Source organism: Gymnogyps californianus, chromosome 3 (assembly GCF_018139145.2).
Source record: "Gymnogyps californianus isolate 813 chromosome 3, ASM1813914v2, whole genome shotgun sequence".
In the NCBI taxonomy this organism is placed as follows: domain Eukaryota; kingdom Metazoa; phylum Chordata; class Aves; order Accipitriformes; family Cathartidae; genus Gymnogyps; species Gymnogyps californianus.
The window spans coordinates 98,346,531-98,372,843 of record NC_059473.1 but is presented as its reverse complement, the minus strand read 5'-3'; the positions used below and the strand labels follow the sequence as shown (position 1 = coordinate 98,372,843).

The 26,313-nt window shown below is 38.2% G+C and overlaps 1 protein-coding gene across 1 annotated transcript in view; it reads right to left on the bottom strand.

Annotated features, from left to right (window-relative positions):
- The window catches only part of EYS (eyes shut homolog), a 950,400-nt gene that overhangs the window by 246,780 nt on the left and 677,307 nt on the right, over window positions 1-26,313 (bottom strand). Inside the window, exon 36 of the mRNA XM_050893740.1 lies at window positions 1,873-2,102. Within this exon, the coding sequence (XP_050749697.1) occupies window positions 1,873-2,102 (230 nt within the window). The remainder of the gene's footprint in view (window positions 1-1,872; window positions 2,103-26,313) is intronic.

The window sequence follows — 26,313 nt, the reverse complement described above, 5'->3', positions numbered from 1 at the left end:
CACCCACTGTAGGAGAAGATTGGGTTCGAGACCATCTAAGGAACCTGAAGGTGCACAAGTCCATGGGACCTGATGAGATGCATCTGTGGGTCCTAAGGGAACTGGCGGATGAAGTGGCTGAGCCACTATCCATCATATTTGAGAAGTCGTGGCAGTCTGGGGAAGTTCCCACTGCTACTGGAAAAGGGGGAACATAACCCCCTTTTTTAAAAGGGGAAAAAAGGAAGACCTGGGGAACTACAGGCCAGTCAGTCTCACCTCTATGCCCAGCAAGATCATGGAGCGGATCCTCTTGGAAACTATGCTAAGGTACATGGAAAATAAGCTGATTGGTGACAGCCAGCATGGCTTCACTAAGGGCAAATTGTGCCTGACAAATTTGGTGGCCTTCTACGATGGGGTTACAGTGCTGGTGGATAAAGGAAGAGCAATGGACATCATCTACCTGGACTTGTGTAAAGCATTTGACACTGTCCCACACAACATCCTTGTCTCTCAATTGGAGAGACATGGATTTGACGGATGGACCACTCGGTGGATAAGGAATTGGCTGGATGGTCATACTCAAAGAGTTGCTGTCAATGGATTGATGTCCAAGTGGAGACCAGTGATGAGTGGCGTTCCTCAGGGGTCGGTATTGGGACGGGTGTTGTTTAACATCTATGTTGGCGACATGGACAGCGGGATTGAGTGCACCCTCAGCAAGTTTGCCAACGACACCAAGCTGTGTGGTGCAGTCAACACGCTGGAGGGAAGGGATGCCATCCAGAGGGACCTTGACAGGCTTGAGAGGTGGGCCCATGAGAACCTCATGAAGTTCAACAAGGCCAAGTACGTGGGTCAGGGCAATCTCAAGCACAAATACAGGCTGAACAATGAGTGGATTGAAAGCAGCCCTGAGGAGAAGGACTTGGGGGTGTTGGTTGACGAGAAGCTCAACATGACCCGGCAATGTGCGTTTGCAGCCCAGAAAGCCAACCGTATCCTGGGCTGCATAAAATGAAGCGTGACCGGCAGGTCGAGGGAGGTGATTCTCCCCCTCTACTCTGCTCTCGTGAGACCTCACCTGGAGTACTGCATTCAGCTCTGGGGCTCCCCACATAAAAAGGACATGGACCTGTTGGAGGGAGTCCAGAGGAGGGCCACGAAGATGATCAGAGGGCTGGAGCACCTCTCCTATGAAGACAGGCTGAGAGAGTTGGAGTTGTTCAGCCTGCAGAAGAGAAGGCTTCGGGGATACCTTATAGCAGCCTTCCAGTACCTAAAGGGGGCCTACAAGAAAGCCAGAGAGGGACTTTTTACAAGGGCATGTAGTGATAGGACAAAGGGTAATGGCTTTAAACAGAAAGAGGGTAGATTTAGATTAGATGTAAGGAAGATGTTCTTCACTGTGAGGTTGATGAGGCACTGGAACAGGCTGCCCAGAGAGGTTGTGGATGCCCCATCCCTGGAAGTGTTCAAGGCCAGGTTGGATGGGGCTTTGAGCAACCTGATCTAGTGGAAGGTGTCCCTGCACATGGCAGGGGGTTGGAACTAGATGATCTTTAAGGTCTCTTCCAACTCAAACCATTCTATGATTCTATGATAACATGTATTAACACTGTGCACAACAATTTGAGCAGATAATACAATATTTTTTTCATTAACTCAAGCCTGCAACTCTTACTAGTGTGCTTGACTGATATCATCTATCTTATGCTGCAAATAAGTATTATTCTAAATACCTCAATGAATCTACTTCTGAGTTACCAACAGTAACTGGGATGAAAAGCAGAGAAACATGATGATCGTTACCTCTTCCCCTTTTCCAGCTCCAAAGAAACAAAAGACTTTCACTTCACAACTAATAGGGAAAGAATGAACCACAACTACCTTTTTCGCAGAACCGACCAGTGAAGTGTAGTGGGCAGTCACACTGAAATGAGGTGGCACCACTAGGCAGAGAGAGAGGATGACAAGTCCCTCCATTACGGCACAGTCCCTCCTGGCATACAGATGGCAATTCGGGGGAAATCTGAGAGGGCACAACAGGCTCAGGCAACTCAGGCACATCAGAAGAAACCATAGGGAATGCTGTTGACAGATGTGACGGTACAGCAATCCTGAAAGGAGAGAGACAACATATCAAAACAAAAAAATCATGAGACCTAATTTTGCCACTACACTTCAGCTTCATTAAAAAACAATAGGGTTTTTTGTTTAGAAATTTAGATTGTATTTAAGAAAATGTGAGTACATTAGTAATTCCCAAATCAAGTCCCCATCTTGAAATCTAGCAAAAAGATAACAAAGGTGTTTTTCCTTATGAGGGAGCAAGAAATAACTGCCATGCATGTAGCACAGTTTGTACGTGCTCTCATAATTCCTTTTCACTGGATGTCAAGAATGGAGTGATAAATAAATACAGGCTTGTATCATTAAATATTTTATTGCTTGAAGTTACCAAATCTCTTAAGGCTGTTCTAGAAGACATGACTTCCATACAAGTAGAGGAAGCATGCATCTGCAGAAGGAAAATGCTGTAGTAGAGCAATACAGTATCTTACAGTATCTTCTAATTCATAGAAATAACTGGGGGGGGTGGGAGGGGGAGGGCAGACAATGGGAGACATTTTTGTTTTCATTTTTCCCCATAAATTTTATTGTTTAGAATGACATTATCTCTCTCTTCTCAATTTTTGAGCTCTGACATTAACTACTAGACTGATATGTTAATCAATTGCCTCCTTTCAATTATTTCCTATCTCAAAGTTGTTAGAAATTAGTTAGCAATACCACCTGTTTGTCCTAATTATCAACCCTGTTCATTACTTTTTGTTTTATCCAGAGAACCAAACTTGTGACTCACTAAAACCATACAAATTTAAGGCTACCGATTTACCAACCAGAACAACTTATGTGCATCACACAAATTACTATGATGAGGGCAAAGCAGAAGGAATCAAAAGTCACAAGAAGATTCATGACTATTTAATAAGATTGCACAATTAAAAAAACAGTTTTAACTAAATTTTACATAAGAGATAGACATTCTTCTTTCATTTTATGAAGTTCAAGAGGTTCTACTTTTTTCCAGAAAACAACTTCTAATTCTGAAATTTGGCAACAATACCTTACTATTTTTACTTCATTGATAATTTTAAACTTTCTGAATATTTCTCTTATGTTTTAATATTGTGCAAAAAAAATCATGTTAGGGAAAGGGAGAGTAGGTTGAACTGAAATGTCACTAACATTTTGGCCAACAGAGAACATAGATGTTAAATACTTCATACAATGGTTTATAGGTGTCATAGCTAGTTAAGGTCAGCATTTTTGGCAATGTGTTAAACATCAACAGCCAAATTCTTACTTATTTTGGTGAAAATCATGGTATAAACCTACTTTACAAAAAAAAAAAAATTAAAAAATCATATATTGGCCCCTGCTGCACCCTCCCCTCCCTCCTTGTCACCTGCTCTTGTATCAGCTAAAACTGCTTCACCATATTGTAGAGGTTGGAGTATGTCTTAAAGAGAAGCATTTGAAAGGGATGATGCATCATGAGAATAGAGAGCGACTGCAGAAGCAAGGTAGATGGGGACATAGCAGTGCGATGGGACACCTTCAGTGTGACTTTGCATTCTCCACTCCAGGCATCTGTCTTCTCAAATCTAGCTTCCAAATTTTTTACATATCCCATTTAGTCTTGACAACTTGAAAACTGATTTTAATGATTTACTTTTTGGAATCCATGTTTTAGAAAGTACTAACAAACTTCATAATATTCTGAAAAAAAACAATATAACACATCCCAAGTAAGTATGTTGTCTGTAAATCTCACTACTGAAAAATCATTTCTCTGAACTATCGATACAGCACCCGTACAAAGAAAATGATACACGCTGAGAGGCAGGTAGGAAGGAAAAGAAGCTGGACAGAGGAAGGGCAGAAATAATTCAGGACAAAGTAAATATCTAAGAGGACCCAAAAAAAGGCACAGTAATTGAGAAAGGAGCGGAGCCTGGGAAAGAACAAAAGGGACACAGGGCTTATGTGACAGCAAAGAAGGAGACATGCAGAGCAATAATGGTAAGGGAAGCATTAGAAGGGGATACTGAAGCAGGGACACAGACTGCATCCAAAACATAAGATAGCCAAAACACACACACTAGGGTGGCTAGAAATGAGGATACAGTGATTTCAAGGAAGTTAAAAGCCACCCACTTCATGTGAAAGAAAAGCATCCAAAAAGATGGCAGATAACAAGAAGGCTGAAAAAAAATCCCTAAAAGATTCTGGAGGCTGAAGACTTGCTGATAAGAGGCTTGGAATTGAAAAAAAAAATAAGTGACTTCCTGTTTATTTCCATTTACACGAATAGAATAATAACATTTCCACTTATATGAATAGAATTACAACAAAGAAATTGCTGGGTTTATAACCATCCTTTTCTCCTAAGCGAAATAACTAACATGATCTTCATATAGGCTGTTCCATTCAGAGCAGCATTAAGAGTGCACTAACGCATGTGGTATCTTCTATCAGGCTAGCACAGCAAATTAAAAAAGCTTAGTCACCTGCTGCTGAGATTACAACCACTGATTAAAAAAAAAAATTAAAACCTTCATTTTCTCCCCAAACATAGCCTAAATGTTTGAGAAACTGTGAACTAATAGTAGGCTTACATAAAGAATCAGACAGTTACAGGAGAAATTTATTGGGAGTTATTACTGGGATTTGGGGTTGATTTTTCTGTTCCTCCTGAAAAAAAAACCGACAAAAACTAAATAAAACTTGGGGAAGAATCAGGGCATAAACTAAGCTCTCACTACTAGCTATTAGAGAGACCATTTCTCTAATGACACATAATCCTATAGATGACCATTGCAAAATTTACTCCTCTGAACCTGGTCGTAGCTACCATTGGGGTAAAATACTGAATGAGAGGGATACCTGCCTGAGTGGCAGGTTGTGCATTCTTGTGTCCACTGGAAGCACTCATTTCCAGCCATGGAAGTTTCACGTCCCCTTTCTGACAGGAAGCTACTGTTCTTCTCTAAAATAAAATCACAGGAGCGTGCTTCAAACAAAATTTTAGGAGCGCAAGTAATGCAGCCTCGCTTCATTTTTTGGTTGACATTCTAATCTGCAGAGAAGAAAGAAAGGAAAGCTCCTTGGCAGGTTGATTTCTCCCTGGTTCATTTGCTAGTCTTTCACAGGGTGTCAGCCTTTGCCCTGTTGTTCTGGATGTTTTGCTTCTATATGATGCCTGACTACTTACATGCCAGCACTGCTTCCAGGCACCCTGCAGTTTGCTGCCTTACTGCAAAAGTGGAGAAGAGTTTGCCTGGGCGGGTTAGTGGGGCAAACGTCTGCAGCTGCACTCACAAGCCATTCAGGCTGCTGCTGTGAATAAGTAATGACCTCGGCTGAGCGCAGTTTAACTAGAGCATTTATTTGAATAAAAAGCCGGGAAGTGTTTAAAGTAATTTAGTAATTGAGGTGTTAGAAGTTTTGACAAAGTGTAACAAAAATAAATCAGGCAAAACTTGATTCACTGGTACTACACAACAAGGCCACAATTTCCTGTTTTTTTTCTTTTCAGTTTCCCATCCTGCCACTGCCTCTCAGGTCAACAATGCACACGAAGATCTTGTAACTTGCTGCAAGGATCAACACATTGTTTTTAATCTTAAGATGAGCTCAGACAGCTGAGTTTTAAAGGCTTGTAACCTTGTGTTTCATAGCTGAGTGTGTGTAAGTTTGAAATACTTGTCTAAATATAGATGTTAGTGCAATTTGAAGTCTTGTTTACTTTATATTACATTCTTTACCACTCAAGGAAATGTACGGTCAACTGAATGGCAGGAATATAGCACTTAGGGATCATGTTTGATGTTCTGTTGTTAAACCAAAAGCACACATACCCTAACCAACTGTGCTTCCTGCTCCCCTATGCTCTCCTTCTCTCTTCAAAAAGAGCTGGAAACTATTCGTATATGGAGTTAGGGGCACTGTGGATTAAAAAGTTAAAAAAACCTCTGGGAGGCCCCAGCTGTGCCCTGACCAGCAGTGCAGGGGCTCAGCCTCACTTCGGGCTGAGCTGGGTGTTAGTGGTTTAACCCCTGCGCCAGGGCCAGTGACCAGGGCCGAGAGAGCTGGGACTGTTCAGCCTGGAGAAGGGAAGGCTCAGGGGGATCTTGTCAATTTGTATAAACACCTGAGGGGAAGGGGAAAAGATGGAGCCAGACCCTTCTTGCTGGTGGCCAGTGAAAGGACATGGGGCAATGGAAACAAACAGAAAAGCAAGAAATTCCACCTAAATATAAGAAAAACACTTTTTTTTTTTTCCATAGGGATGATCTATCTGTACAAGGGACTTCAAACTGAGCGTGCAAAGAGAGCAGTCTTGTCCCCAAAGTAATTCATTATCAGGCTGATAGCAGCCATGTCTACAGAAGCACTCTGACATTTTTCCATGAAGCAGGTTGATGAGACATGCAATGGCACGGGAGTCCCAATGATACGATAACATCTCCACTGCCTATATCTTCTGGTACTTACGCACTTAACATTTTATTACTGAAGTAATGGATTTAGCCTTATCTGATATGAATGCGATAAGGAAGTTTGTATTTTTAGCTTGTCAATAAAGTAATTTGTGCTGGGAAGCAACTGCTTTTATTTGCAATTTTCTTTGGTGGAGAAGTGTGTATATGCCATTTTTCTTAGGTTGTGACAGAATATTATTTGAAGCAAATGTTTTAGATTTTGGAGCCAAAAGAAAGATTTTTCAAGGGCATTAGCATGCATGATAGAATATAATTTCAAAACCTTATGAAACTGAAAATTACTGCACTTCACGGAAATGTTGGTTTAAACAGGAATTAAAAACTAGTACCTTGCATGTAATTTGGCAAGAATGAACAAAGCCTTTTACAGGCTGTTTATTTCACTGTTCACAACCATGTCAAGAAGGATACTTTAAATGGCATTTCACTGATTTCAATGAATCTGCAGAACAGTATATCTGCTGTATTGGGTTTGCGTGGCAAGGTTTTGGTAGCGGGGGGGGCTACAGGGGTGGCTTCTGTGAGAAGCTGCTAGAAGCTTCCCCTACGTCCGATAGAGTTAATGCCAGCGGGTTCCAACACAGACCTGCCGCTGGCCAAGGCCAAGCCCGTCAGCAACAGTGGTAGCGCCTCTGGGATAACATATTTAAGAAAGGGAAAAGAAGTTACAGGGGAGTTGCAGTTGCAGCCAGAGAGAGAGGGGTGAGAAGATGTGAGAGGAACAACTCTGCAGGCACCAAGGTCAGGGAAGAAGGAGGGGGAGGAGGTGCTCCAGGCGCCGGAGCAGAGATTCCCCTGCAGCCCGTGGAGGGTGAAGACCATGGTGAGGCAGGCTGTCCCCCTGCAGCCCATGGAGGTCCACGGTGGAGCAGATATCCACCTGCAGCCTGTGGAGGACCCCACGCCGGAGCAGGTGGATGCCCGAAGGAGGCTGTGACCCCGTGGGAAGCCCGCACTGGAGCAGGCTCCTGGCAGGACCTGTGGACCCGTGGACCTGTGGCCCTGTGGAGAGAGGAGCCCACACTGGAGCAGGTTTGCTGGCAGGACTTGTGACCCCACGGGGGACCCATGCTGGAGCAGTCTGTTCCTGAAGGACTGCACCCTGTGGAAGGGACCCATGCTGGAGCAGTTCATGAAAAACTGTAGCCCGTGGGAAGGACTCACGTTGGAGAAGTGAGTGTGAGTCCTCCTCCCCCTGAGGAGGAAGGAGCAGCAGAAACAATGTGTGATGAACTGACCCAAACCCCCCTTCCCCATCCCGCTGCACCGCTGTGGGGGGAGGAGGTAGAGAAAATCGGGAGTAAAGTTAAACCTGGGAAGAAGGGAGGGGTGGGGGGAAGGTGTTTTTAAGATTTGGTTTTATTTCTCATTATCCTGCTCTGATTTGACTAGTAATAAATTAAACTAATTTTTCCCCAAGTCAAGTCTGTTTTGCCCATGACGGTAATTGGTGAGTGATCTCCCTGTCCTTGTGTCGACCCACAAGGCTTTTGTTATATTTTCTCTCCCCTGTCCAGCTGAGGAGGGGGAGTGATAGAGTGGCTTTGGTGGGCACCTGACATCTAGCCAGGGTCAACCCACCACATCTGCACACTTGCTCTACTGCAGAAACCACTTAAATCACTCGACACAGTAATTGAGAAAACAATTTAAGAGATTACCAGAGAGGGATTATTTTTGTTCAGCAGTTTATATCTGAATCTTATTTCCTCACCCATCCCAGTCTTTGTTTGATTTGGAAGAATCAGGTGTTTGTTTTCGTAATAGAGATGACTAGTGATCAGGCATATCTCTTTAAAAAATTCAATTCTCAATGTATGTTCCAGGCTATGAGCCCAGCTTCTCCCTCCTACTAGGCACAATATTTGGTAGCAGAACTCAGTGATACTGTAGGTGCAGCTTTCCATTTAAAAATTCGCAGTTGGTATAACATCATTTGCAACTGCTTTTGCACACACAGCATCTCATTTAATGGTGCAAACTCTTAGCAATGCAAATAATATATTCAATATACAATGCAGCCGAGGATGTGAGAATGCAATTAACAGATATAATGAAGTTTATGAAAGCTCAGTTTACAAGTCCAAAGAAAAAATTATGAACTCCAGGATGCATAGCAGTGCCAGATATGGGAAGAAATGTCAACTATGGAAAGACAGGCGAAAGGGGAAAGAGGAGAAGGAAATACATGCACTAAGAGACATATTCCTGTTCTGTTTGCTTTAAAGCGTGTAGATTCCATAGACTTTGCAACAGATAAATAAGTTAATATGACACAGAATTTGCAGCAACAATACATGATGTTGAAAGTTTAATAGCAAAAGCCTTCCTAAACAAGACATTAAAGTGAGTTTTCCTTAGATGATATTTGAAAAACACCCGAAGTTTAGGACATGATAAAATGGTTTTGCTAGAACTGAATTTCTGTACCAAATCCAGTCCTCTTTTTACTTGGCTTGCTTGCAGAAGTGAGCGAGCATTAAATCTTTCAATTGTTCACACTTATCTTTACTTTGGCTTGGTTTTGCTGTTTTATAGACTTCCCCATCCTCCCTTTTAAGCCTCTCTTGACTTTCCGTCATCCAAACATTAAACTCAAAAAAAAGAGAGCAATCAAAACTACTGAGCACTGAGTGGACCAATGTGTAAATCTTAAACTTTCTGAAGTTTAAGCAAATCTCGAATCTGTCTGAACTTCAGCTTTCTGTTTTACATTTAGTCAATAGTCACAGTTAGAAAGCCTCTTCCCAGTTTCATCTTAGCTGCTGTTTAGAAAAACAGCACTTGAAATGCCCGAGCACTGCATCTTTTTATTGTTCTATGCAACTACTAATGTTTCTTGAAACTAGTGGGTTTGAATGGGAAAAATACTTTAATTCCCTCCTTGAAGATTCTCTCAGCAGATCAGAAATGTTATATTTTTTAACATAGCACAGTACTTGTCCTTCTGAAAAGCCCCTGCAAGATTAGTATATAACCATTCTGTCCCAGTCCTAAATGGCTGAGTAAATCGTACTGGGTAAATTGAGTTCCTGTAACAGAGATGCTGTGAGAGCTATCTAAAAAAATCGCAATTCCAAAATGGACTCACTACTGTTTTACCAAAGCTTCTATCTAGCTTCAAGAGCTAAGGACTTTCTTCCATCTAAGTGATGCCATCCATAATTTAGACTCCAAAATGGAAGATCTACCTATGGAATATTATTGCACAATGTGTCTGTGAGGGATAAAGGAGAATCACTTCTAGATCATGAATATGCAATTGATTTCCTAAGTAATAATTCGTCTCAAGCAAGACTTCTGCATTGTAATTCTCGGGACTGCAGTAGCCAAACCTTTGGTCTTTGCCCACAGTGAAGATACTCCAGATGGCTAGAGCCCTGCTTCGCCAAGAAAGAAAACTAAATGCTTCAAGAGGTATATCAAAAAAACAATTGATACAGTGGAAAAATCCAAGTCTGTACTCAGATGAATATTCTATCCCAAGGGATGGGGAACCATATGCAAACACTTTTCCTTCCTCCACTCAACCCAATGAATGCTTGTTCCATGCAGGACAGAACAGACCAAGGGACTGGTTTAGGGAGTTCTTACAGTACTTCTGGTAGCAGACTGGCAAGTTTATAATTTCATCAAGCTGAGGACACAACTGAAGTAAAGTATCTGATAAACCAGAACAGTGCTCTTACCACTGATCTGAAGAATAAAAAGGGAAAACTGATATGTACGACCATTGGATATGTCTTGTACAGACTCATCTCAATTTCTTCTGGGCATGCCTAGTAGATCTTGCCTTCTGTGAGATACACTTGTGAAGGATAAGTAGAGGTATTCTCAGACCCTAACAGGAGTGATGGGGACTCTCAAGAGAATCAAGGTTCTTCCAGAAATGCATGGAAACACACAGTTTGGCAGGCTGGAACTTCAAGGCACACTGATTGCATTACAGATAAAATGCAGTTTTGAGAGTACATACTTTGTTTTTAGGTGCTTCACATAAGAATAGTTTAGTCATCTAAGTAATTTTCACAGACAGAGTCCTTAATCTCTTTTTGCATTTGCTTCCCCATGTGCTGAAAATAGTTCTTGCCTACATAAGTAGGGGAGGCCTACATTGCTTTATAAATATTAAGATTGCTGGATAGAAAGCATTTTCCTATTCAAAGACTGTGTGACTGGAGAGAGATGGGAATATAAAAAGGCTTTCTGTATCACACACTATTGAAATTACCATGAGAGCTGGCCTGCAAGCAAGATGAGACTGACATGTAGAAATTATTAGTACAGAAAGAGTTAAAAATGCAGAATACTGTTATGTATTATCAAGTCTTTCTTCAAGACTTAATTTCTAATTATATCTTAATGCTGGAGAATGGCTGGCATGCATAAACACAAACATCATTTATTCATCAGTTATCTGGCATTTAATTAAAATATTACTGCATTCTCATTGAGTGCATAAGGAAGAATGTTGTAAATATGACAGGTCAAAAAATCCCTGTGATATTAACAGATAGAGTGAAAAAATATACTACTGAAAATTTCCTAAATAGTATTTTACAAGGTCACAGATAAGGAACTAAAATAATAGGCCTTCATGTACATTTTTTCTATAAAGGAAAAATTATATTATATTCAATAAAGCACATGTCACAGATGAGAGAATAAACAGCAGCCCATAGTGGATCTGGGTGCTGGGGTTTACTTAAGAACTGATGAGATTAGAGCTTTTGCCCTGCTTGTTTCTCTCACACACTTCCTCACACCCTCACTCCACCCCATGCTCTGTTATGTTCACTAGGTTTCCACTTTTCTTCCCAATAGAGAGGTTGCTGCTGGTCTGGGAAGCTCAAGTGGAAAGTCATGTTGATTCACACTGAGCCGCTGCTTGTACTAACTGGTCTTGACCGTTACCAGCCACGGTCCCTGTGCATCCCCTGGTATTCATCTCCATGCATCTTTCTCATCTTCAGTACCTTCCTCCACTTCCAGGATCCTTCCTCCAACCGGGATGTTTACCTCCTTGCTTCCTGGCCCCTTTCTTTTGTCCAAGACTGCATCTTCTTTTCAGGAGCTCTTATTTTTCAGCACTCACTTTTCTCTCCAGAACCCCCAGCACTCATTTTTCCCAGTCAAAATAGTCTCTCTGGGCAGAAGCACAATGTAAGATCAGCCTCCTAAATGGTGCTTTTATCTCATGTCTCTTTATTGATTGGAGGTTTCGGGATGTGCTACTGTTGTTTGGTCCAGACATTATCAAAATTTACAGCCACCTCATACTGATTGCAGCTATCAAGTAGGAGGTTTCCGTTTGAGAATTCAAAAGTTCAATTTTGGATATTCATATGCGTGTGTGTGTGTCCTGTTATCTGCTGCCTGTTATTGTTTACAATTTAATCAAATTTTTTTCCCTACAGCAGTATCGTATTTTAGCGTGTCCTGGTATAAGAGGCAATGCTGGTAGATGTATTTTCCTTCTTTCTCACATTAGCATGGAATGACTGTAAGGGTACACTAAACAAAGCTCTATTCTTATTAACGGGATTTTCCTAAAGGAATGTTGTTAAACGCTGGAGTACGGAATATTTTTCTCTCATGCAATTGGAAAACTATTTGAATTTTGGCCACAATGTGTTTTTGTAGTAGAGCACTCTCACTTTACTTGAGAGTGAACAAATACTGTAACAATGACAATGACAGCAGCAACAAGAACACTCAATAACAAAGTAATTAACATGTTCAATACTTATGACCACATGTTCAATCTCTTTGCAATTCCAAATTCTCCAAGGCATCAAAATGCTACCCAAAATAGTCTTTTCCCTCCCAAATATTTGAAGAAATTTCATCTGCCAATAGAACTCTAGGACAGAATTCACTTTGTCAAACATTATCTGCCTAACAGCTTGGAAACCTGCCTGAGCTAATCACCTTGGTTCTCCCTGTAGACCATCTATATGCAGAGAGAGACATCTCCAGTTCATCCCATTCTAAGAAAAGTGACCACCTTTCTCCATTGACTAGAGATGGAACTGAATAAATTAACTCTGACGAGTGAGGACAAATTCCTACTTCTACTCACTATGTCACACTTAAAATCATGCATGCTTTGATTATATAACTGAAAAACATGCCAAACCATTTTTAGGTATTCAAAACGTTTGCTAAAAGCATTCCCTATCAATCGCATACCTTTACAGCAAAGAACAGAGCCTACTTTACCGTGTTACAACCTAAAGTGATCTTTCTAAACCTTTAAGCAATTTAAGTTAGCAATGAAGAGACTGATATGACTTTAACGTTAGTAAGAGAATGTGACTCTAGCTTAGCAAAATCTTAAAACATGGAGAGATAGTAACAGGCAGCATTATCAAGACTGAGAAGTTTTATTATTAGTGGGAACAACTGGAAGAAAAGCATAACAGTTCACAAACAAGAAATAAGGAAAGGAAACTCCAGATTCCTCGTCAGCAGATTTCTCCCTTTCCTTTCAACTTGCAGAACAGTACTCAAAACTGTCTGCACAGGCATCAAGATCAAATGCAGCAGAAGAACAACATGCCACTGCACGGCACTGAACTATTCAGTTTTGGTTAGGACTAGGAATAGTTAAAGAGCTGCCTTTTCTCGACCTGGCTTACTTAACAGAAAAATGCTAAAAATGGATTATTCATACCCTCCCATCTTCTTATCAGCCCAAAGGCTGTGACCTGGCAAGATCACAGGGAGGCAGAGAACATATTAAACTAGAAGTATGTTGTATTGAAATTATCAGGTGGTCAACCTGTTCCAGGGTAACATTTAAATAAGTGGATATTTTGTATCTATTGATCCTAACAGCTTTTGGTTACCTTACACACTACCTGAACCCAAATGCTATGATGTCATTGGAGGTTTAAGTACCTGGTTATGATTTGGGACTAGGCAATACCCGTTGCCAAAAGTCATTGATCTTTCCAACTACAAAACAAGTTTCAAAGCAAGAGACAAAGAGAAACCGGAGGCAAAACTGGAAGAATATTCTCAATGGCAGAGTGAATACTTCTCATTGTTACCTTCAAATTGCACTATATTTTTCTGTCATTCTTTCTTCAGTAACTTTAAGTCATGAAGTGCACCTATACTTAAAGCATCGATAGGAGCAATTTAACAGGGTCATTATCTCAAAGCAGGTCAGATTTAAGAATATCAGCCAAATCCTCATCATCATATCAACAAAACAAGCTTTTTATGAAAGCTATCATCTGAACACAATCAGGAGGTTAAAAGATATAAGAGATTACTTTGTTGTGCTTACCTTCTTACTTTTTTTTTTAATTTACTTTCTTGGTTCCTTGTGAAAAATTTAGACAACTCATTTAGAATTCAAGATTCAAAATATCTAACCTTTTGATTTAAATAATGAAAATAAAACCCACCATGGCAAGTAGATTGTGCTTTGCCATTTGCAAAGGGCTTAGCAGGGCTTAAGAGGTACAAATATACCTTTTTTAGTAAAAAATAAGAAGTTCCTTCAATTAGTCAAATTTGATGAAAACATCACAAAGGCTTAATTATATGGCCATATTCCGAAATTAGAGAACTTATCTTACTCTTTTTATATTAGAAGTCTATTCTGAAGGAAAAAAGTTATTTACTGTAAATAAAAGTAATCTTACTTGCAACTAGAACCATCTTGCCACTTAAGAGTTCTGAACTATGGTGAATTTCTTTCATATACTTTAATTCAGTCAAGAATATTTTATATCTTCTGGTTTATGGAATGGATTTTATAATTGGTAAATGCTGGAAGCCAGTTATTGATGTCACACTTGTGTTTATAGTGCCCAGAAACCGAAGAGATCTAACCACTTCCCTTCATTTTCATACAACACTTACTCAACTTTGTAACATCAGTGAAATATGTTAGACAGTTAGTTCTAAGAAATTACTGCATTTTCGATTGGCTAATGTCATTTGGCCTTCAGCCTTGCTCCTTACAGATGTAAAAATTTCATATTACATCTTGTTATTTAAATAAGGAATTTTTTTGATGGTTAAGAAATGCCAACTCACACTTTTATGTCAACTAGGACCTTGTATGAGTGCTAATAGCGCAGCATTTTCTTCTATCTAATCTACCTCTTAATTTTAGAGTGGGTGGAGAGAAGAAAAATGGGGAAATCTGGCTTCAGAAAGCTGGTCTGGAGCATGTATATCTCAACAAGTTCTTGAACAGCATAGAGACAGGTGGCTTTTTGAAGTTCAATTCATTTATGTTCATGTCCTCTTTTTGACATTGCTTGCAATTTTAACAGCCCAGGGTTTTATGAGCTGAAATCCTTCCTTTTCCCCGTACATAGATAAATTACTTAAGATTTCTACTATTGCTATTATCAACCACTGCTTCAAACTTCAGAGCTTCAAAGGAAATCTGTAAACCCATAACTAATATTGTCTCTGGAAATTTATCAATGACTTGAGAAAGATGTGAGTAGGAGCTGAAGGAGAGGACACAAACCCCAAACTTATTTTTATATTATATGTGTAATTTTGAGTGAATTGTCAAAAATATACATGAATACCTACTGCAGTTTTGCACAGACAAAGCAGTGATTTCTGAATCACTAAATTCTAATGTTCTAAACTCTGAACATTCTACACATTACAGAATTTGATCTTCTGAGAGCCAGACTTTCTTTTTGTAACTATTCATTTTAAAGTTTACACATATATTCTGAATTGCTTATGCTTCTGGTTTCTGCTTTTCATATGCCAGGTTTTTTGAAGGAAAAAAAAAGGATTTTTTATTCTTACAAATATATCAAGATCTGTCTTGATTTTTAGGTTATATTTCTGAAGCCTTTTCTCTTTACCCAAGAGCTGTGATTTCACTTTTAAAGAAGGAAGGAGAAAAAAGGAAAGGATACAACAAGATTTAAAGCTGTTCTTTTTCTGAATAGTTACTTCAACAAAGATCAATAGCGTAGTTTTTTAAATGTTATACTAGTGTTTCAAGGCTGCAGGGGGCACTGATGCACTGTATATCTACAGTACTGCAGAGCAAGAGTCAGACAGGATATGATTAAACAGTCCTGCAGGTTACAGATACAGAAAAAACACATAAACTATTTATAATCAATTTAGGTTTTGAGAAATTAGGTAACTGTAAAATATTTATTTGAATTTTGGAGGGGAATTAATGTTTCTTCTACTGGTAAATATATTTGTTTTTCTGCTGCAATCAAGTAGTTGTAGGGATAAGACTGTTTTCTTAACTTTATAACCAAGGTCCCTTGAAGGATGATATATCTTTCTAGTATTGCATTACTTAATATTACAGCCTTAAACAAACAATCCCCATTCCTTGTAGAAAGTAAAATTTTGCTTAACAGCTCCCCAGAGAAGCCCATTTAATGGCTGTTGATAATAACTTGTTTATATATTAATCAGCCAATATAGATACTCTCTGATTCACAGACTCATTTAGGTAAGTAATGATATATTTTATCAGTTTATTCAATATTTTCTATTTTAGGACCTAAGAATGATGGCATCTAAGATGTAAAGATTTCCTGATAATAAGAATGTATGACAATTTATCACTCAGCAACATATGGTAGACATGCAACCATGCCTGCATCATCTATTTTACATTCAGTACTACTTATTTATTCTTTAATTCCTTTATGCATATAATTCCTTTTTTTTTTTTAATGCCGCTTACATCAGAGTTTCATCTCCTCTGTTTATCTCAGATCTTCATATTTCCTGCAGTTACAACTGTACTAAGCCTAATAAGTTATGGTTGTCTAGAGAATCCTTTCTAGAAAGACACGCAGTCTAATTTTAACAGAGCAACACATGAAGAATCCACCACTTCTACTGATAGTTTGTACCAATTATAGTCATCATTACTGTTACAGCTTTTTTGGTTTATTACCAATTCAGATGTCCTGGTTACAGCTTTCAGCCATTGGTTCTAACATGCTGGTCTCTGCTGAGCTAAAGAAACCTCTGTGTCCAGTGTTTCTCCTCATTAAACATATGTGCTGTCTTCCTATACACTATAATCACCTCAGTCATATTTAAAAAAAAACAAAAAAAAAGACTGAATTCCTAACATATCTTTTTGCATAACTTTTTTTAAAAAAATCACCAATTTCTTTGAGGATTTTTAAATTATACATTTCATCTTTTGTACTTTTTAGGTACTGTTCCAGTGCACACCAGTACACAATGAAATACAGTACAACCAATATCACAATCAATAGTGTACACAGAAATGAAATTGTCTTCCTACTTTCTTGTTCAGACACACAGAAATCTCAATTATCATTTTGCTCCAGAAGCTTACATTGAGTTGCTTGTCTACATTAACTACAAATAACTCTTCAAGACATTGTTCTTCTTTTGGGGTTTGGCCTATTTAAAGAACAACTTCAAATATGAAGTTTTGTACAAAATTAATTTCAAAAAAGTTACTACTTATTTCCTTTTTTCAAGCTTTCCTTTTCTCGTAATAATTAAATCTGCAATGTTTGAGCTATTTTAAAGGAATTTTATTTTATTGCAAATACCTTTTATGAAGTTAATTGCATATTAATATATCAAATTTTGATTTATAGGTTCACAATACCTATCACTACAATGGATATAAGGGACTTTTTTTAAAAAATCTGGTTTTAAAACCTGCATTTTTTAATAATTTTTAGATCTGAAAGGGACAGTTGTTATTAAAAGTTCTCTGCCAAAGAGAAGCTCAAGCCATCTTTTTAATTGTAAAAAATATTCAAAATCTTTTTCAAAAAATGCAATTTTATTTGTGATGGATTTTATTTTCTACAAAAACACACAAGGTTTTGTGTTGTTGATTGTTTCACTTTTAGCTTTGTTAAATGAGATTTTGACAAATCCACAAATACTTTATAAGTCATGAAGTCCTGTGGTCTATTCACTGACACAGTGAAGGACGCAGAATGGATGCCAGCAGACAGCTGCTAGACAGAACAAAACTGAACTTCCAAACTTTTCTCTTGACATTCTGGCTGTTAGCAGTTGAAGGCAACTCTTATGATTTGTTATTACTTCAGTATCAAATTCAAAAGCGAATCTCAAAGATGACAAAAGTTAAAGAGAAAGTATTATACTGATTCAAGCTTCCAGTAGGCAAATTATACCTTTCAGTATGACTCTGATTCTTACTTATTCTATCTATCGAATATGCCTCTCTTCACAATACAGTCTGGTACAATAACAAGAGCAACTACATCTCCGTTACGAGGCACTCTCGGCACATAACTTGGAAGTCATGGAAACCTGCTCCAAAGCTTAATTATTTGTGAGTATAAAACAAAACATTTTTTTCTTTATTTCTAGATTTCTGTAATTGGAATGACATCAAATGCTAGCACTAAAGCTAAGTGGGACTGTAGTCCAATAAGGAAAGCATGCAAGATAAGATAATTTCTTTTACTATTCGGTTGTTTTTAGACAATTCCTCTTGTTAGATACTTGGCTTTTCTGAACCACTGCTCATAATAAATTTAAGACTATATATATAGGGAAATATTCTTAAAGCAGAATTCTGTCAAACCATCCATGCACCCATCTGCAAGTTTTAGCTGGGCAGAACAAAATCGAGATTATTTTTTCTATTCAAAGAAAGTAGAAGAAGAGGGTTTTATTATTCACATACCTGTCTGGCTAGAAGCCCAAGTGATTGTTTCAGGAAGCTACTGAACCATACCACTTGATGTTTTGTGTCACTAAGATAATTTTTCTTAAGCATTAAGTTAAAGTTTCCAAAGAGTATTGCAATGGCTATGACACATGATACTATTAACGCTGTGAAAAATATATGTAGTGAAGTTTTAAGAACTTTGAAAAATGGCTTTAATTTTGATTTTTATTTTGTGAATCTGCTCCAGTTTTGTAGGAAAGTTGGGATGTTCTCAACCCAATCCTTTTTTTTTAATTCTAGAAAAACCTTCTATTTTCATGTTTATATTATTTTATTTTTTGGGGAAGCTGTGCTGAAATCTGAAATGAAAAAGTTACATTGATTCATGAGAAAATGAGTCTCATAAATGTTAAAGATGTATTTTCTTGATACAAATCTTTTTCATGGTTTTACATTTCAAAAGCTAATAATGTTCAAGCACAGTTCTTGTTTGGATGACAGAATTTCTAGGGAAGTATAAATACTCGAAGCAATTTAGCAGAAGGTAATGAACACTGTCGTTAACCTAGAGCAACCCAAAAGGTTCTGGCAATGTGTAGGGTTCCTGGAACTATGATCTTTGATGTAAAGCAAAAAAGGGGCCGCCCTCATTTGCTGGAGTTAAAAATATACAGCTGAAATCCTACACCTCTCTACCCGTCAGATTACCATATAATCCACAGGTAAGAAAGGCTGAAAGGCTGTAAAAAGGCTTTTAAGCTATTTTGGCAGCCTTCTAATTCTGATCACTCTTGACACTGAAGAAGCTCCAAGTACAGAGAATTCATTATGTTGTCCTTTAGACTGTAATGCCTCTTAGATTTTCTGAACCACCCCATGCTGGTCCACTGAGCTCTGTCACATCCTTAACTCTCTTATCTCCTATGTAAGAACTTGTGATGATCTACTGAACAGGCACCTGATAGGCAATCTCTCTCATTTCCACATTTTAAGAATGTGCTGTGGATGGATACAGTGACTTTATACACTAATCACAGTTGTTTGTGGGGCTTTGAATCTACCACTGAATGTAAAGAGGCCAAAGCAGATATGGATTTTTTTGTTGTAACAGAAGTCTTTAACACATATTTCTCCTTCCTAAAGTATTTATGTAACAAATTCAGTTCTATACTACAAGCATTCTGATTAAAGCTTAGCACTTTATTTTACTGATGTATAAAGGGATCGATTTATATGTAGTGGTGAAGGATTTGGGGTGAAAGAAGCTGTATAAATTCCATTAATAAATTTAGTAATCCCATAGAGTAAGAATCACCAGTAAATGGAGATATTCAATATTATATAACTGCACTAAAATACATACAAAGGTGTAACATGAGTGCAAAATAGCATTTCTCCAGCACTGGAACCTTTTTTTAGCACATGAAACAAATATGTTCTAAAACAATGAAGTACACATGAACAGTAGTAGAAACATAATTTCATTAAAAAAACTATGACTGTTATTCATAACAAAATTTCCTTTCTGTGCAACTGTGTCAGAGTGTTTTCCAAAATATTTAATTGAGATATTATTTATTTGCAGTAACACACTGCCTCAGACTATGCATTGGCATGCATACATTGACATATATACTTGCAAATGGCTCCTTGATAAAAACGGAAGAAGGTACCTGACAATTCCAGCAGAAATCAAGATCTCATTACAATTGTTCATTACAGACACACTAACAGACAGTGACTGCCACTGAATTCTGTTGACAGAATTAAGAAACAATCCTCTGTTGGTATAATGCACACGCCTAAAGTTGCAGAATCATAGAATCATAGAATGATTTGTGTTGGAAGGGACCTTAAAGATCATCTAGTTCCAACCCCCTGTCATGGGCAGGGACACCTTCCACTAGATCAGGTTGCTCAAAGCCCCATCCAACCTGGCCTTGAACACTTCCAGGGATGGGGCATCCACAACCTCTCTGGGCAACCTGTTCCAGTGCCTCATCACCCTCACAGTGAAGAACGTCTTCCTTACATCTAATTGAAATCTACCATCTTGCAGTTTAAAGCCATTACCCCTTGTCCTATCACTACATACCCTTGTAAAAAGTCCCTCTCCAGCTTTCTTGTAGGCCCCCTTTAGGTACTGGAAGGCTGCTATAAGATATCCCCCAAGCCTTCTCTTCTCCAGGCTGAGCAACCTCAACTCTCTCAGCCTGTCTTCATAGGAGAGGTGGCTCCAGCCCTCTGATCATCTTCGTGGCCCTTCTCTGGACCTGCTCCAACAGATCCATGTCTTTACATGGGTAAGTAAGGTCAACATAAACATCTCCAAAAATTATTATTAATCTTTTGGAAATAGAGAGTTGCCCCAAGAAAGAGTGGTGTTAGTTTTGTGGTATGCTGATGAGAGGCAACCTTTTCCAGAAATAAGGAGAGGAATGTAATATTTACAAACACATTATCTCACCTACATCTGTTTGACACACGGATTTGTATAATATCCATCACAAACAATTTCCACAGAATACTTCAAAAGATTGAGCTAAAGGCTTACACAACAATTTACAGTGATTTGAGGATTTATAACAGCAGGAAATATTAGATCTGTCACTTCTTTCTTTTTTTTTGTTTTTCAGCATTGAAATCTGTATCACTGAAAAGTCATCATCTGAACAGGAATGCCAAAAGAGGAAGAAAAGGTAACAGAAAAATACCCAGAATTCATGTAAACAGGCAGAGTAGAAAGGAAATTGCACAGGACAGCAAAACTCACGAAGGAAAAGAAAACATTGCAAACAAATGTTGTAAAAGATGAGGGAAATCAGGAAGGGCAAATCAAGCAAAGAGGGTGAAAGCATATAAAAGCAACTTAGGTACTGGAAAAGGAGGAAGGGGCAATTAGAAACACACAGGAAAGTTTATCAGCCAGCAAAAGCAATAGACGAGAGAAAACAGTAACAAAATAAATACATAAAGAAGAACAAATGCTTGTTATCACTCTTTATGTTAAAATTGCACAAAATTGTTATTAACATAATATCAAGCATCGTATATGTGGTGAATACAAATGAATGATATTTCTGAAGCTTTATCTTCAGTTCTGTGCTTCAGAAACATTTAGTCCAATCTCTATGTTAACCACAAAAACCACAGAAAACCTGTTAAATAAATAAAACTAAGTAGTGCAGTATTGTTCATTTAATCATTTTCTTCTACAGTGTTGAGGAGCACTATATATTCTTTTTTTTTGCTGTTTCAGAATTAAGCATATAACTCCAAACTGTTAATGAAAAAATATGAAAATAACGACCTATGCTGAGATGTAAGAACATAACTTAAAGTCTGAATAATCTCTCTTTCATATATAAAAGAAGCTCAAAGTTTCTCATAGGATCTTGCATTTATTCATAAACTAAGATGTAAGTAGACAGAAGAGCTTAAGTTTGGAACTCTGATTTCCCTTTCAGGTTTGAGCCAGCTTGTACATTTGATTGAGTTTAAGTTTTTCAGCTCAGGTGGATTCATATGAAGAAACTCTTTAACCTTACCTGAGTCTTGTATGGACTCTTACAATGAACTCTAACATACAGTATGCACCACCATAAGCACTTTTCCTTTTCCAGGCGTGGAATGGTAACTGATTTTCACAACCAGCTGAAAAATAACTTTCAGCAGACCTAACTTTCCCCTTTTCAAAGTATCATTTCCCCTTTCAAAGAAAGTATCATTCCAAAGACAGAAATCAAACACCTCAGATGCCTGGTGTCAGACGCTCTGAGTTGTGACATTTTATAATATTCTGAAAAAGCAGGAAGTTCCATAGAGGAAGAGACGTGCTGAGAAACTGCACAGGAGACTGAACTTCACAAAGGTGTTAGGGGCCTGTTGGGATGTTTGTAAAAATATCACAGAAAACTACAGAATGGAAAGGGGAGTACTCACATAGGGAAGGGGCTTTAGAACTTGTTGGAAAGTAGATAAGTGAGGTGAAAGTGGAACTGAGGGCTTACAGAAAACATGTAGAGATCTCCAAAACATATTGCATAGCTCCTGAGAAAATTGCCATGCATTAGGAAATCCATCAGTCCTCTTGCTGGAATGGAACTTGGGTAATGCACATTCAAGAGCCTCTTTCCTAAATGCAAATAGCAATCAGAGTCTTTGCTGAAATGAAGCTCAGTTTCAGCCTGGAAAAAAACATCTTAAGATAAATTAACAGCAAAATAAAATCTTTTAAAAAATCAACTGAAAATCTGTCCAATGGGCAGTAATGAAGAACTCAGCTTATTAGCTCCTGTCTGTGAGTGCAAATCAGCCTTGCACATTTGCATTCATCAGTAAGACTCCTCTTAGGAAAACAGCAAACAGTATTTTTCTGTTTCCCAGTTAGGAATTTTTTAGAAAAAGAACAAATCATGGCTTGGATAGATATATGTATATGCGTATGCATATGTGCATGCATATGTATATGTATATATTTTATAAATGTGTGTGTGTTTGGAACCTTTGAATTTACTACAAGCAGTAAACTCTTACAGCAGTCCTAGCTCCCAGACACTAAAACAGAAGTAAGCTGCAGTAAACACCAGCTTTTAATACTGGAACTCAAAGCTTCATTTATATCTGTCATCTGAACTCTACCTGAAAGTGATAGTTATTTATCCTGCAGATCTGTTCCAGTAACATTTTCTGAAACACTTACAGGAGCTTTATATTGCATTAACACATTGCAAGTGTCTTACTTGCTTCAGAAGAAGGAAAAAATAAAAAAGATTTCATTTCTTAACAGATCTCATCAGAGATCCATTATTTCCAATTGTCTCTTCTACTACTGTTGGCCATTATATAATGTCTTTCAAAATTGCCTATATATTCATAGCTCTGAGACAGGAATAGTTTAAACAGAATCTTAAAACAAACTTTGACAAGATTTACATAAGTGTATAGTCTAGCATAATTGTAGAAAACTACCTGTTGGAGGCTGACCTTTACTAATTGATATGGTTCTATTATAACCTTTCCTGAAAGCAAAAGCCGCATAGCTCAGAGGACCTTTATGACTGCAAATCTGCTCTCAGAGAGTCAAGCTTAAATTCATTCTGCTGCCCGTACCATTATTCTGCCATTTCCTATTCTACCTTGGTTACATCTCATGGCAGGAAGCTCTGATGAGCCCTCAGTGCAATACATCCCTCCTAGCTGTTCTCCCCATGGTATCACATTATAGCATAGCTATGAACTCCAGGCTTAAACAGTGATGCATGTGATTAGCAGAAGGATCTGGGCCATGACCTTACACATTAACTGAGTTAAAGCCTCATGCTTCAAACCTCAGATGTACAGAAATCCTGCATCTTTCAGAATGATCAGGATTATTGCAAGTTTTAAGGTCTTTGATCTTATCCAATTGTCCAGTGCTGCCTTTATCAATCATCCTCTTGAATTTAAGCAGAATTTAGCACCTGCTTCCAAAATGACATGAAAGGCAATTTCCATGTTGCCCCCATCTCCCATTTAGTTCTACCAAGTTAAAATAAGTCTCCCTCCTTTGCAGTGTATGATATTTGCATTACAAAATATGAATGCTAAAGGAACAAACAGCTTTCTTGCCCTATATATTTAGGGCATTTTAGATAGCAGATAGTCAGATAGGTATGCCAGTGAAATTAATGTTAAGGCTTCATTTTTTACATTTCTTAATTCTCAAAAACTTTTAAGCAGTAACCTAAATTGCATTAATCTCTGAGATAAGCAACATGGAGTATATAATATCCTATGAAAGGTACTGACTTGTCCTGAAGCAGTGATGCCAATAGTTTTGAAAAGGTTAATGAGCTGTATCTAAAATTTGTTTTTGAAAGCTCTCTATATTCCTTGCACATATTAGTTCATCCTTTTGGTATTTTAAAATTCAAATAGATCCAGTTAAAAAAATGGCAGAACACATTTGAGTAAATTTCAAACCTATTAAAAATTCATAAGCTTAAAATTTACTCACAAGCCCATACACTTTAAGAAGTTTCTGCATGTCTCCCTTTGGCTGACCTTCTATACCACAATAATGAAGTAATCCATGCTGCTGGGGAACGAAGAAGTAAAAACCCCAGCAGGGTAAATGAATGCCACTAGAGTATGGCTAAATATGCAAAAGCAGGGGTATTCAAAAGGATTAGGAGTCTACAAACAGGTGATGGTAGGTAGAAGGTCATTTAAAGAAAAATTACAACAGCAAGAACAGAAATACTTAGTTCCACTGGATGATAAATACAGGGATGTTCTTACAGGAAGAAATTGGATTGCTTTGTCTGCCACATTGTAGAGTATTCTGCTACTGCCAGGCAGCCCCAACTGTAGCAATATTGCATCAACAGAACCATATGAATTCTACAAATACAACATAAATACACGAGGCTTTCTAGTATCCACCAGCTACTTGTATTTGCGACATATATAACCCATTATTGCCCTATTTAAGCAACTTTCTTCAATCACTTTCTCCTTCCTTCTCAAAACAAATCTCTTTTCCCAAGAAACCTGTCTTGCAAAAAGAGAATGGCAGCTGGGCTTCCTAGATGCTTTCTGGGAAGTAGAATTTATATGTAAGGACTGATGACCGTCAGGATGCATGTGGGTTATACCTAAAGTGAAAAGCAAAGGGTGATGTAAGCTGCCATGTGTGGGCAGATGCGAAATTCATATGTCAGAGGGCAGGGATTGAGTAAGGAGAACGTTTGCCAGGCTTCCCTGCAGTCCACTCCTATGGGACAACCATGCCACCAAGGGAAATTCAGACTAATTTCAATTCTGTTTCCCAGCTTTTCACAGACAGGAATAGCTGTGATTTGGACCAGGGTGGAGACAGCTCTGTGTGCACTGCATGGGGCTAGATACTGTTAGGTTTATCTGCAGCATTCTGGAACAAGCAGGGAGGTAAAAGGAATATGTTTTCCAGCATAGAAGATTGAGGAGGCCCACCATCCTTCCAGCATCCTTTTACATACAAGACTATTTCCACAGTTCATCTACACAAAATATCATGTCATTTTACTCACCTGATCAGTTACATACACACAGTAAGTATTTACAAGAAACAGCCCTGGACTGTAATGACTGAGTTCTGATTCAAATAAAGCGATCTTTAATATCTATATTATACCGTATCAGCCATATTTCTACGCTAATTGACTATGAAGGGAAGTATCAGAATCAATACAAAATGCAATAAATCTTGGCATATAATTCTATAGATTATAATATAACAGATAATATAGCATTCTAAGTTAAACAAATTTAAAAAGGAACAAAGTTGAATTTGCTTGTAAGCTGCCTTCTTCTTCTATCTATATCCCTCTATATGTTATATACACAGACTGGACAAAGCAGATCTCATCATTGGTCTTTTGGTTCTTGAAGGCTATTGGTTCTTAAATGAATGGTTATATAAACTAGTCAATAGGAAAAACTGAAAAAAGAATGGTGTCAAGAAGCCCAAGGATGTAGACGTCTATCTCAGAGAAAGTATTATTTTGGAGAATGAAAGAAAGTACAAAAGATGATAACAGTCCTGATTTTTAAGTTATCCCTCTTTCATTTAGTAGTTTAAAAAACAGAGCTACATCTTGCCGCAGATTTGGGACACCAAAGCTCTAATGCCTGTGCAAAATGGAGAACAATTTCCTAATCTAGTAACCAGAGGAGACACCTGAGATGGTTTATGATTTTTTTCCCAATGATTATTTCATTTCTAATATATAAATAGTCCTTGAAGTCAAGATTTTTTTCCCCCTAAGTTAATACCTGAATTAAAGGCATGAAGTAACTTCCTCACTTGCTTTCATCTCCATGAATTTCTGTTCTGCACAGAGGCATAGTTTCACAGACAAGAGTATGTGCCCTCATTTTGGAGGAGACCGCTGTTCTGGCTAGGAAAAAATGTGCAGAAGGCAAGAGTGGAGCCATCACTTCTTTCTTAGCTGGGGTTTGTCACAACAGAGGCCAGGGTTCTGTATTTTGTGCAGGATTTACACCCACAGCTGTTTGTTAAATGCACTTAGAGAACATCTTCCAAACAAAATGCCTTGGGGAACTCAAAGGGTG